At 41.1% G+C, this 13,487-nt stretch overlaps 1 protein-coding gene and 1 long non-coding RNA gene across 3 annotated transcripts in view; one reads left to right on the forward strand and one right to left on the reverse strand.

Annotated features, from left to right (window-relative positions):
• LOC104674178 overlaps positions 1-13,487 on the forward strand; it is a 37,864-nt gene that overhangs the window by 12,534 nt on the left and 11,843 nt on the right. The gene's annotated exons all lie outside the window — the stretch shown is intronic.
• The window catches only part of EIF2AK3 (eukaryotic translation initiation factor 2 alpha kinase 3), a 76,599-nt gene continuing 69,419 nt past the window's right edge, over positions 6,308-13,487 (reverse strand). Inside the window, exons 15-17 of one of the 2 annotated variants that reach the window (XM_010378440.2) lie at positions 12,091-12,192; positions 8,484-8,546; positions 6,308-7,500 (exon numbers count right to left, since the gene is read on the reverse strand). In XM_010378440.2, the coding sequence (XP_010376742.2) occupies positions 7,300-7,500; positions 8,484-8,546; positions 12,091-12,192 (366 nt within the window). In that variant the 3' untranslated portion in view covers positions 6,308-7,299. The remainder of the gene's footprint in view (positions 7,501-8,483; positions 8,547-12,090; positions 12,193-13,487) is intronic. The other variant, XM_010378441.2, reaches the window with a different exon arrangement.

Here is a 13,487-nt window from a genome sequence, read left to right on the forward strand (position 1 = left end):
TATATTATATTGCTTAATCTTCAAAATGTGCAGTTTGCAGTGAGGAAACAGATTGGAAAGCTGAAGGAAAATTGTAAACAAGGAAGAAGTAATGCAGCCAGTCCTAATTCCAAAGCCCAGCACTGTCTTGTCACCTGTCACTCCCCTAAAATGCTCTCTGAATTGGGGGTTATTCAGAAAAGTGGGGATTGTTATATTAACAAGGGCAATGCAATGATAACTGTATTATCACAAGCTTCCTGTTAGGCTGCTGTAGTTATTTTAATTATTGGTTTTTTGTTTTTTGTTTTTTTTTTACACATAAAACAGTAATGAAAATATCTGCTTTGCAGAGATCCTATTAGAGTTAAATGAGACTATGTCAAATAAACTATAAAGTAGAATACAAATATGAGATCAACTAAGATATTGTAAATGCTGGCCAGGGGCGGTGGCTCACACCTGTAATCCTGGCACTTCGGGAGGCTGAGGCAGGTGGATCACTTGAGGCCAGGAGTTTGAGACCAGCCTGGCCCACATGGTGAAACCCTGTCTCTACTAAAAATACAAAAAGTTAGCCAGGTGTGGTGGCTCATGATTGTAAGCCCAGCTACTTGGGAGGCTGAGGCAGAAGAATCACTTGAACCCGGGAGGCAGACGTTGCAGTGAGCCGAGATCACACCACTGCACTCTAGCCCAGCCTGGGTGACAAAAGTGAAACACCATCTTGAAAAAAAAAAAAAAAAAAAAAAAAATATATATATATATATATATATAGAGAGAGAGAGAGAGAGAGAGAGAGAGAGAGAGAGAGAGAGAGAGAGAGAGAGTAAATGTTGTTTATTGGTGTCCTTTTTCTTAATTTTAAAATTTAACTTATTAATCACATTGGATTAAAGTATTATCTGCATTGGAAAGAACTCAAACAATGCTGAGATGCATATTGAAGTTAATAATCTTCTCCACCCTCCCCAGCTCTACCTTTGTAAGGTAACTAGTGTAGCATTTGGTGAGAATCCTTCCAAAACTTCCTCTATGCCCATGAAAAATTCCATTTAAACAGACATAGAAACTCTTTTACTTGGTTGCAATTGTACTATTCACACTTCTCTGCAACTTGCATTTGTCATTTATCTGCTTAATGAACCATTTAGTAATTCCACTTGTGCTACTGACTCATTGAGTGTCTATAGTATGAATATATCATCACTTATTCATTTGGGCTTTTTTTGTTTGTTTTGTTTTGAGACTGAGTCTCGCTCTGTGGCCCAGGCTGGAGTGGAGTGGCACGATCTCGGCTTGACCAGCCCGAGCTCTTCTTCTTCCTGAGCCAGGTCTTTGTACCGACAGTTCCTGTTACCACCTCCAGGGTTCAAGTGGTTCCCCGGCCTCAGCCTCCCCAGTAGCTGGAACTATAAGTGTGCACCAGCATGCCTGGCTAATTTTTGCATTTTTTTTTTTTTTTTGTAGAGACGAGGTTTCACCATGTTGGCCGGGCTGGACAGCTGTTTTCTTGAGTAAGTCATGAAAAGATCCTTTTGGAGAAAGAGCACCCTTTCTCCTTCATTACTTCTCAGTATGAAACCCTCTCACTCCCTCGGGGCAAGTTTGTGACCTTTCTGGGTGGTGAAAATTCTCCCAGGGTCTTCCTGGGAGGCAGTAGAGCTCTATGCCAGCAAATTCTATACTGTTTCCTCTCCTCTTCTTACTCACATTCTTGCTGCTAGCAAGAGAGGAGCTGGTCCCAAAGTGGCTGCCATCATTTATGACAGTGTTGTCTGGGTACTCTAAAAGCTAACATTTGAGAAAGCAGCAGGTTCTTCCCAAAGAGCCAGTCACTATAGCACCCCCTGAAGTCCTTCAAAACTCAACATTACAGAGCATTAATAGAAGACCCTCCTCTGGTTGTTGGGAGCTAGCACGTGGTCAGCTGCTGGACAAAGAAGGGATGGCTTTCAGCTTCCACTGCCCTGGCTCAGGCCCTCTAACCTCTTGCTGGATAAAGGCTAACAGCCCCTGTCTGGTTTCATCTCCAACTCTTTCTCCCTCTTGTCAACCGTCTTCCTCAGCCACCATAGTGATCTTGTGGTTAAAAAAAAAAAAAAAAAAAAAAAAAAAAAATTTAGAGATAGGGATCTCACTATGGTGCCCAGTCTAGTCTTGAACTCCTGGGCTTAAGCAGTCCTCCTGCCTTGACCTCCCAATGTGTTGGGATTATAGGAGTAAGCCTCTGTGTCCAGCCTATAGTGATCTTAAAATCTCTCATCATGTCCTTCCTCAGTTCAGTAACTTTCTACAGCTTCTAATTTTCTTTATTATTATTAAACAGTTAATAATACCTTAACTGTTTATCAACAAAGTCCTGAAATACTCATCCATCATCTTCAAAAAGGGATATCTGCCATTTCTTCTGTCCCCAAACTGCACCCTCCTCTGGATTCTATAAAAGCATTCACACCAGAAACTCAGGAGCCATCTTCTCCTTCACCTGTATTTAGTGAATTCCAGTGTCCTGGCCTTTCCGACTCAAAAATAATTTTTAAGTTGGTCTACTTCTCCCCACCCCACCTTTGAGAGCTTTCTTTTTTACTCCTGCCCTCCCTCCGTTCCTTTGCATGGGGTGTTCTCTCTGTTCCCTCTCCCTTCCCCAACCTTTTCTTAGTCCCCCAGATTATGAAGAAGAATCAGAAAAGAAAGCTACTCAGCTGCTCCAAATAGGGAGGCACCGAGTAAGGGATTAGGGATTAGGGATACTAAGAGTTGTTAGGAGTAGAGTTGTTGGAAGTAGCCAGGTACATACTGTTCTTGTATTTGTTTTTTGTTTGTTTATTTTGAGACAAAGTCTCACTCTGTAGTCCAGGCTGGAGTGCAGTGGCACAATCATGGTTCACTGTAGCCTCAACCTCCCAGGCTCTGGTGATCCTTCCACTTCAGCCTCCCAGGCAGCTGGGAGTCTAAGTATGTGCCACCATGCCTGGCTATTTTCTATTCTATTTTCTAATTTTTTTTTTTTTTTTTTTTTTGTAGAGACGGGATTTTGCCATGTTGCCCAGACTGGTCTCAAACTCCTGGGCTTAAGTGATCCTCCCACCTCGGCCTCCCAAAGTGCTGGGATTATAGATGTGAGCCACCGCACCTAGCCTATTTGTTGTTTTAAGTCATTGTCCACATGAGAAATTTAAAAGCAGTTCATGGCATGTGGGACTTTGTATAATTGAATTTTGCAATATCTGCCATATTTAGATTATGTTGACATGCTTGTTCTCATGATGTGTTGAACATATGAGGGGAGGGAGGAATACCTTTACAGGTGGAAGAATGTTCTTTATCTCAGTCCTCAACTGTCTACTACAGTCACGTGCCACAGAACAATGTTTTAGTCAGTGAGGGAACACATATACAACAGTGGTCCCATAAGATTATAATACTGGCGCTGGGCATGGTGGCTCATGCCTCTAATCCCAGCACTTTGGGAGGCTGAGGCGGGTGTATCACCTGAGGTCAGGAGTTCGAGGCCAGCCTGACCAACATGATGAAACCCTGTCTCTACTAAAAATACAAAACTTAGCTGAGCCTGGTGGCAGGCTCCTGTAATCCCTGCTATTCCAGAGGCTGAGGCACAAGAATTGCTTGAACCTAGGAAGAAGAGGTTACAGTGAGCTGAGGTCGCACCACTGTACTCCAGCCTGGGTGATAGAGTGAGACTCCGTCTCAAAAAAAAAAAACTTTTTAATACTGTATTTTTACTGTCCCTTTTCTATGTTTAGACACACAAATACTTACCATTTTGTTACCATGGCCTACAGTATTCAGTAGACATCATGCTGTCCAGGTGTGTAGCAATAGCCTGCACCTTACAGCCCAGGTGTGCAGTAGGCTGTGCCGTCTAGGTTTGTGTAAGTACACTTTGTGATGTTTGCAGGACGAAATCACCTAACAACGCATTTCTCAGATCTTTAAACAACGCATGACTGTACTTGGGGAAAACGGTGAAAATGAGCCACCTGGTGACAGTTACTGTAGTTGCAGGGATAGGCTCTCCAGGGGGAAGTCTCACAAGGCAGTGCTTTGACAATCTAGTTATGGGGGATCATAGATGTTCCCAGCAGTGAGCCAAAGAACATCCAGAGTCCCCGCTTAGCCCTTGACTTCTCCACTATGGCTAGTGGTTAGACTGGGAGCTTATTCTGTCTCCACTCTCTCAGAGAAAAATGGCACAGAAATAAAATAGCTTTTGTTGTAATGCATCTAGAGAAAGCTATCAGTAAGAAAACCCCCCACACCATCCTAACATCATAAAAGTCTGCTTTTCTGTCTAATCCTGGGAGGCAAACAGCAGACTAAGTAACTAGTTTTCAAAATTTCTCATGGGCTTCCTATCCCTGGACCAGCTCTCAGGCTAGTCCTACTGCCTCCCTGAAGGGTGAATCAGGAGAGCCCTGTGCTCTTTCCTGGCAGGAGAATCGCTTGAACCCAGGAGGTGGAGGTTGCAGTGAGCTGAGATGGTGCCACTGCACTCCAGCCTGGGCAACAAAGGGAGACTCTGTCTCAAACAAAACAAAACAAAACACTTCCAGGATTTGATGCTCTCATGTTTTTAGCATCAGGATTCTTTTTTGAGACAGGGTCGCACTCTCTCGCCCAGACTGGAGTGCAGTGGTGCAACCATAGCTCACTGCAACCTCTGCCTGTTGGGCTCATGCGATTCTCCCACCTCAGCTCCCGGAGGAGTAGCCGGGACTCCAGGCATGCACCACAACACCTGGCTAACTTTTGTATCTTTTGTAGAGATGGGGTCCTGCTATGTTGCCCAGGCTGGTATCAAACTCCGGAGCTCAAGCAAGTCACCTGCCTTGACTTCCCAAAATGCTGGGATTACAGGTGTGAGCCACTGCACCCAGCCAGTATCAGGATTTTTAAGCCATCTTTCCTACTTCACTTTTGCCAAATTTTTATTGTAGTGGGGGTTATATCTAGGTTCCTCAAATTCAATTCTGCAAATATGTAATCAAGTACCAGGCTTTATGCTGGATGTTGCTGGACTACAAGAAGGTGTCCCCTTACTTTCTGAGATCTTAGAAACAAACAAGGGGGAAGCTAATCTTCATCAGAGTTGCTGGCTCCTCTGCAGCCTGATAATAAGTATTATCAAATACAATGTGCTAAAAGCAGAGGCAAGGGCGGGGAATGGGAAGATGCCAGAAAAACAACAGAATTTAAAGAGTGCAGTGGGGTTTGGAGTCAGTAGAAAGGGCTGTGGGTGAGAACACAGGGGTCTCCATTCTAACTACTGTTATGGACTTAAGTGTTGCTAGCCCAGTCCCTTAACTTCCCCAACCCCATGCCCGCTTTCCTGCTGGTGGTCAGCAAAAGCAGACTCAGGGTAAAAATGAAAGAAAACCTGATTACATCATGTAAGAATTTACAAATCCCTAGACAGCTTGGTGCAAGGGAGTAGACAAAACACTGACTAGGAATCTCAATACCTAGGTTTTGATCCCGGTTCTGCTCTTGCTGTCTTTGTGGCCTTGGACAAATCACAGCACCTTTCTGGACCTGGGTTTGACCGTAAGTAGAGTGGTAATAGTGTGTCTACCATGGCTAGCTCCTAGGGGAGTCCTGGGGGTCAAAGGATCTTTGGGGGACTGAGTGGGGTATGCTGCCAAAAGCACACCCCTGGCTGGGTGAAGAGGAAGGGAGAAAAGGAATAGCAACTAAGGCAGGCGGACCAAGAGATGAAGACGATGGGGGTGAGCTGGCTGGGAACCAAGCAGAAGCTGGAGAAGTCATTTGAGCAGCACTGCTGCAAGTGAGTCTGGATAGACAGTCAGCCACAAACATCTGGGAAGTGTTTTTCCAGCTGACAGGTTGCTCATAACCTTGTGTGGCAGACATTGTTTGTAAGATGGAGATGCTATGCATTTTGACCTTTCTAGGTTGTGTCTAGCTGGTTCATGCCCTGTCAGCCCTGCATGCCACATGCCTCCATGTGGGCACATGTCAGATGCACCTCGGTATCAATACAATAGCATCACCACAGCCCTTTTCTCTGAGAGCTCTCCCTTTAGGGGAGAGTCCTCTCTATATTCCCAGTTCTTGGCACAGGGTAGGCACTGAGCAAAAATGTCTGTCAGTTATGGATCTTGTGAATTTTGAAAGGGCCCGCCAAGTCTTTGGGAAATGATGAAAAAGATACCTGTCTGAAATGGGTTAGGAAGAAGTTTTCTTGAGGATAGGTTTATGACTCTTTCTAGATCTATGATCCCATTTTATAAATCTGAAAATCTACCATTTTAGGACTAACTCCTCAAAATAAGAGTCAACCATATGTAATTTAAAAAAAGTTTTATTAAATCATTTAGACTTGAAAGAAGTCACAATAGTTAACACACTTAAGTGTGTTCTGTACACCACCAACCCAAATGGATTGATTTCAGAATTTTTATAAATAAAACATAAACATATTTACAGTGAAAAATAAAAACATGTTAGCAAGTTAATGATTAAACTGTTACCTATAATCAGTTTGGGGGAAGTACCAACCTACAGTATTACATATAAGACACTTAAGATTTCATTAGGCTTAAAAAGTCCATAGTTGAAGAAGTCAGTTGTAATATATATGATCCATTTCTTACTACAGCTTTTTTCCTCCCAAAACTAGACTTTTCAACCAATTTACATAAAAAGCTTCATTTTCCCTTTATTGGAGGTAAAAGTACAAAAAGGTCTAACCCCACCCTAGAACCATCTAAAGAATAAAGCTATTGAATGCTACAAATAGGACTATAAAACTATGGACATACACCGTTATTCAGTTTGTGCTACTTGTCCTCCAAAATAGTGCAGATTCCTAAACCCACCAGGCACAAAAGTGGAGTCAGCTTTTTCTGGAAATCAGTTTCAAAATCATCATATCTCTAGAAAGCATATTTCTAGAACAACAGTTGCCACATAGGGGGGACTTTCCTTCTTCTGTATTATAAAAATATTTCCATTTTAGCTTTCACTATATATATTTTAGGGATTGCTGCTACCTCCTTAGGCAAACGATGAGGGCTATAAATCTTGGCCAGCAGCCAGTTTCAAGAGACTAACAAAGAACAAAGACAGCCCTTTCTTTATGTATAGCAAAACTCAAGAGTTGGCTCAAATTAGGTTATGCCCCCCAAATCCAGCTTAAATTTGACATAAAAAAAGTAGTCCACAAGAAAATTGAGCAAATAACAAACTTTTCAAGTCTGCAATTTTGGACAGGCATGTTCTAAGAAGTAGGCTACTATCTGTGTCACCTATTAGGGTTGCTAGCACAACTTAAGGCTAATTGCTTGGCAAAGGGCTATGGGAGTTGTTGGACTGTCTTGAATGTTTTGTTCCCGATGAACTCAAGGAGCGAGACCTCTGTCTGAGCACTGTTTTTCCTGGAAAGTCCAAGTCTTCAAACACAGCATTTTCAATGATGTTTGTAGCTTCAGGTCGTTCCATGGGGGATGGAGACAGCATGTCTTGAACCATCATATACTGAAATATAAAAATTGTTTTATGATAAAACTGGCCAGGTTTGATCACTGTACAGTTTTTAAAATCAGTGTTGGCAAAATTTTTCTGTATATATTTTAAGTTTTTGAGCCATATTCGAGTTTTCAAGTCTCTGATAACAACTACTCAGCTCTGCTATCGATGAACAAAAGCAGCCAGAGACAAGTTGTAAATTAATGGACATGGCTGTGTTCCAATAAAACTTTATTATAAAAATAGGTGGTAGGCTGGATTTGGCCTGTGGGCACTAGTTTGCCAACCCTCATTTCAAAAAAGCATGGACAATTTTTGGGTAATTTGATTTTCTAACATATTATAAAGGATTATTTAATCACATCCTTGAAACATAGATATAATCTGAGTTTTAAAAATCTTATAATTGCAAGTAAATCTACAATTATCTCAATAAAAATCTTAATTAGAAAAAATTATGGCAGAGATCAGCAACCAACACCTTTTCTTGGTTTCTAAAAATCTCTTTGAATATAACATGTACTCTTATGAGCCACCCTGGGAATAGATCCATCAAGTTTGCAAAATACATGATGACAATTTTTAGTAAAACATATTTAAGTATATGTAGGTATTAATATATAGTTACAAAGTCCATTTTTTAATGCAACCCTTCATTATACTTAAGATACTGAAAGATAAATTTTGACTTTTTCCAATTTGAAAATGAACACATACTAACTCCAACTTAATTATTTAAAGAAATGCAAGATTTATCAATATATACATTTCACAGGTGCTACAGTGTGGAACACTGGACATTGGGCTGAAGGAGCCAGGCTTCACTTCCAGTGTTTGGTTTTAAAATTTTTTGTGCTCTTGGGAGCAGGTCTCTTTCCTCTCTAGACTTTTGGCTTCCTCATCTGTAATATAGGGAAACTGAGCGACTGCTAAGGACCCCTTAAGTTCTAAAGATGATTCTAAAGGAGATAAAAGATGAGAACTACACATACCTCACAAGGATATTTCTGAGTAAATAATGGTGGAAATTTGAGATTTCTTACATCAGTTAAGGTCTAAAAAGAAAAAAAGTATCACTTATTAAGTTGACTTTGACAAAAAACATGAAAATATTTTTTGATACTCTAACAAAATGACTAAGAGGCTGTATATTTCTCAAGTGGAAAATTTATCAATAGCTTTTCCTGATTTAATAACTATGTTTCCTGAGCACAGATGTACATTCCATCAAATATCCTCAAAATATAGGAGAAATATATATGTATATACAGTTGGTCTTCCACATCTACAGATTCCACATCCAAGGATACAACCAACCATGGAATGAAAATATTTTAAAAATTTAAAAATAGATGCTTGCATCTGTACTGGACAGATACAGATTTTTTTTTGTCATTATTACCTCAGTAATATAGTATAACACTTATTTACATGGAATTTACATTATGTTAGGTACTGTAATTTATAGAAGATTTAAAATACACAGAATATATGTAGGTTCTATGCAAATATTACACCATTTTATATAAGGGACTTGAGCACTGCAGTATCCATAGGGAGTCCTGGAACCAATCCCCTGTGGATACCAAGATGGCTGTGTGTGTGCATGTGTGTGCATGTGTGTGTGTGTGTGTGTGTGTGTATGTGTGGAAGGAAGGATAAGGGGGAGAGAGAGAGAGAGAAGGAGAGGGAGAGAAAGAGGGAGAGGGAGAGGGAGGGAGGGAGAGAGGGAGGGAGGGAGGGAGGGAGAGAGGGAGGGAGGGAGGGAGGGAGAGAGGGAGGGAGGGAGAGAGGAGGGAGAGAGGGAGGGAGGGAGGGAGGGAGGGAGAGAGGGAGGGAGGGAGGGAGAGAGAGAGAAAGAGAAAGGGCCATATTAAAGCACAAAGAAAATGTTGGAAATCTGTTTCTATGGAGTGGCCTATTATGAATATTTCATAAAAATTACATCATACAGAAGTGGACTTGTGTGTCTGGCTTTTTCACTCAGCATGGTTTCAAGATTCATCTACGTTGTGGCACATATTAGTATTTCCTTCCTTACAATGGCTGAATACTTTTCATTGTATAAAATACTACACTTTGTTTTTCCATTCATCAGCTGATGAGCATTTGGGTGGTTTCTACTTTTGGATATTAGAAATAATGCTCATATGAAGAGCTGTATACAAGTTTTTGTCTATGTTTTCATTTCCCTTGAGTATATACCTAGGAGCAGAATTACTGGATCCTATAGTAATTCTATGTTTAACTGTTTAAGGAACTGCGAGACTGTTTTTCAAAGCAGCTGCACCATTTTACATTCCACCAGCAAGGCATGAGGGTTCCAATTTCTCCACATCCTAGCCAACACTTGCTATTTTCTTTGCTTTTTTTTTTTTTTATTACAGATACCCTAGATTGTCCTGAAGTGGTATCTCTTTGTGGTTTTGATTCGCATTTCCCTAGTGCCTAATGATGTTAAGCATCTTTTCACATGCTTATTGGCCATTTGTTTATCCTCTTTGGAGAAAGGTCTATTGCTTTGCCCCTTTTAAAAATGAGTTGTCTTTTTGTTGAGTTGGAATAGTTCTCTATATATTCTGAATTCTAGATACTTTTCAGATATAGGATTTACAAATATTTTCTCCCATTCTGTGAGCTGCCTTTTCACTTTCTATTTTATTTAATTAATTTATTTAGAGATAGGGTCTCACGTTGCCCAGGCTATTTGCAGGCAGAATCATAGCTTACTGTAGCCGTGAACTCCTGGTCTCAAAGAATTCCTCTTGCCTCAAGCTTCCCACATAGCTGGGACTACAGGCGCGTGCTGCTGCGTCCACCTTGTCTTTTCACTTTCTTGTTAGTGTTCTCTGAGGCATTTATAACTATATACATTTTGATGCCCTCTGATTCTTGATCCTTTACTTAGGTTAGACCTGTTTTATTTTTCTTTCTGGAAGCTTTTGGGGTCTTTATTTCTGGTGTTCTGAAATTTAGTTATTTTGACTGTTTTTTTCTTTTTTCTTTTTTTCCATTTATTATACAGAACATTTGGTAGGTCCTTTCAGTCAGAAGGTATGAGTCATTTCGCTCTATGTGAGAACTACTTCCTCTTCTACCATGGCCAGAGATCATTTAATAAGTAAGATCTAAAACTGATAAAATAAGAAACAGTGACAAGAGCCTAAACTTTGAAAATACGGAGGTAAGTACCAGGGACAACAACTAGAAGAGGTGAGGGTAGCTACTTATGAAAGATAGGGAAGAATGTGACAGAGGCCCACTTTATTTATTTTCAGAGACAGGTTCTTGCTGTGTCGCCCAGTCTGGAGTGCAGTGGCACAATCATAGCTTACTGCAACCACCTTGAACTCCTGGGCTCAAGTGATCTTCCTGCCTTAGCCTCCCAAGGCATGTGTTACCATGCCTTGCTAATTTTTTTTATTTTTTATAGAGACGAGGTCTTACTATGTTGCTCAGGTTGGTCTTGAACTCCTGGCCTCAAGTGATCTTCCTGCTTGAGCCTCCCAAAGTGTTGGGATTAGAGGTGTGAGCCACCATGCCTAGCCCAGGGGGCTACTTTTTTAAAATTTTATTTTATTTTATTTTTTTGAGACTGGAGTCTCGCTCTGTCGCCCAGGCTGCTGGAGTGCAGTGGCGCGATCTCGGCTCACTGCAAGCTCCGCCTCCTGGGTTCACACCATTCTCCTGCCTCAGCCTCCCTAGTAGCTGGGACTATAGGCGCCTGCCACCACGCCCGGCTAATTTTTTGCATTTTTAGTAGAGACGGGGTTTCACCGTGTTAGCCAGGATGGTCTCGATCTCTTGACTGCCCGCCTCAGCCTCCCAAAGTGCTGGGATTACAGGCGTGAGCCACTGCGCCTGGCCCAGAGGGCTACTTTAAAACGACTTTCAGTCATCCCTATGATCCCAGCACTTTGGGAGGCTAAGGCAGGAGGATCACTTGAGCCCAGGAGTTTGAGACCAGCCTGGGCAACATAGGCAGAGCCCATTTCTACAAAATGAATAAAATAAAATTAGCCAGGCATGGTGGCATGTGCCTGTGGTCCCACCTACTGGGGAGACTGAGATGGGAGGATGGCTTGGGCCCAGGAGGTTGAGGCTGCAGTGAGCTGTGATTGCACCACTGCACTCAAGCCTGAGCGACAGAGCAAGACCTTGTCTTAAAATAAAAGAAAAAAGACTTTCAGTACTACCTGCTTTAAAGGCTGTGGTCATGGTTTATTTTGAGAGGAAAAAAAACCTAATTGTGCATAATCTGACAGCTTTTAAATATATGAATGTATGGCCCCCATTACCTTGTGGTTCTCCTAAATATTTACTTATTACAAACTTACTGAGTGCAAAACATTGTTAAATTATGATGAATTTAAGCAAAAACTAAGAACAAACAATCCAACCAAACAAATTTTTGAAGACTGAACTTTAAATGGAAGCAAATAGGCTAGAACTCCTCCCTGTGTTACTCACATCACCTCTTTTACTTTTAGTTAACTGGTCTGCTGGTGTTAAGAACAACTAAGTCTTTAAAAAACTCTTTTGTAAATGTTTGATTATTTTCTGTTTGAACCTTTTTTGTTGAGTAGGGAGGGTACTTACCCTGACTCTCTCCATCTGAGTGCTGAATGGGTACAGCAATTCAAATAGAATCAGGCCTAAAGAAAAGATGTCCACTTTATGAGAATAGCTGTTTCCATGAATCTGAAATCCCATATAAAGAAAATTTAAAAATTAACATAGAGACAGTACAGTTGATATTACAGCATTATTGAATCCCAAAGTTTACTTAGTCACTTCTTGGTTTAAATACAAGTACACGTGTAAAAATGTTAGCAAAGAGTTAATCCTCCAAGTCTGTTTTCTTCACTAGTACACCAAGAGTAATTAAACTACTCAGCATTACAGAAGGAAAGCCCAGGTACAGCTCTGAGATATGCATCAGTAAAACAGGCCTCTCGGAAACCTGGAGACTTGCCATGCTAAAAAAGTTTGTGGGAGCCAGCAAGATCTGCCTGACTACCCCTGAGGTGAGGTTTTTCAAAGGGAACGCTATCTAAAGCAAATCTCTCATTTCTAATCATCTTAGTTCTAACCCATTTTTATGAGAAAATCTTCATTACTCCAAACCACTAATCAACTGTAGTTAGCCTTCATTAGGGCACTTAATTATGGATACTTTGCATTCTTGGTTGTATTTTTCATGTGTATATTTCTTATTCTTCACAACTAGATTATCAAGTCCTGGAGGAAGGGAAATGCTTCTTTTGTGTTGCTGTCGTCCAGCACTGGGGCTAAGTATAGAGAAGGCCCTCAGTAAATACTTAGTTGTTAAAATGAACAAATGAATTACAACAGAACTACTCAATTAAATAAAGCATTATGTAAATTAAAATTGACCTTTTGGTGACTCAGAAGAACCCCTTTATGTATGAAAATTTCTTTAGGGATATAACTTGACATTTGAGAAACAGCCAAAGAAGGGAACTTTGGAAATGCTCCATACCAGTACTTCTTAATTCAGGAGTAGAGCTGGTCGCGGGGCAGTTGCAGTTGCCAGGGTTTATGATCCCTCCACAACTTCCCCTCTAAACTGTACTTGGCATCTCTCTCCCTGGCCTTCTGCGCAGCCTGCCTGCCTCTGTGCTTACAGAACAGCAGATGGAAAGCTTCAGTGACCACATCAGTGGCATCACCCTCTTCCCTTCCAAGAGACTGTAGCAATCTGAACCCTGTCTCACTTCTTATCCCTGGGGTTTTGAAAGTGTCAAAAAAAAATGTGCAAAAACAAATCGTATAGGGGAACTGAAAAGGACACCCTCACACACTATTTGGAGAATATAAACAAACACAAATTTATAAGAAGCAACTTGGCAATAAATGTTTACTCCTGCTTAATGATCCCATCTAATTTTACCCATCCTAGGGCGGATGGAAATGTGTACAAACATTTGGGTACCGGGACAGTGACTCAAGTGATATTCCTAACAGCAAAATTT

This window comes from Rhinopithecus roxellana, chromosome 17, assembly GCF_007565055.1.
Source record: "Rhinopithecus roxellana isolate Shanxi Qingling chromosome 17, ASM756505v1, whole genome shotgun sequence".
Taxonomy (NCBI): domain Eukaryota; kingdom Metazoa; phylum Chordata; class Mammalia; order Primates; family Cercopithecidae; genus Rhinopithecus; species Rhinopithecus roxellana.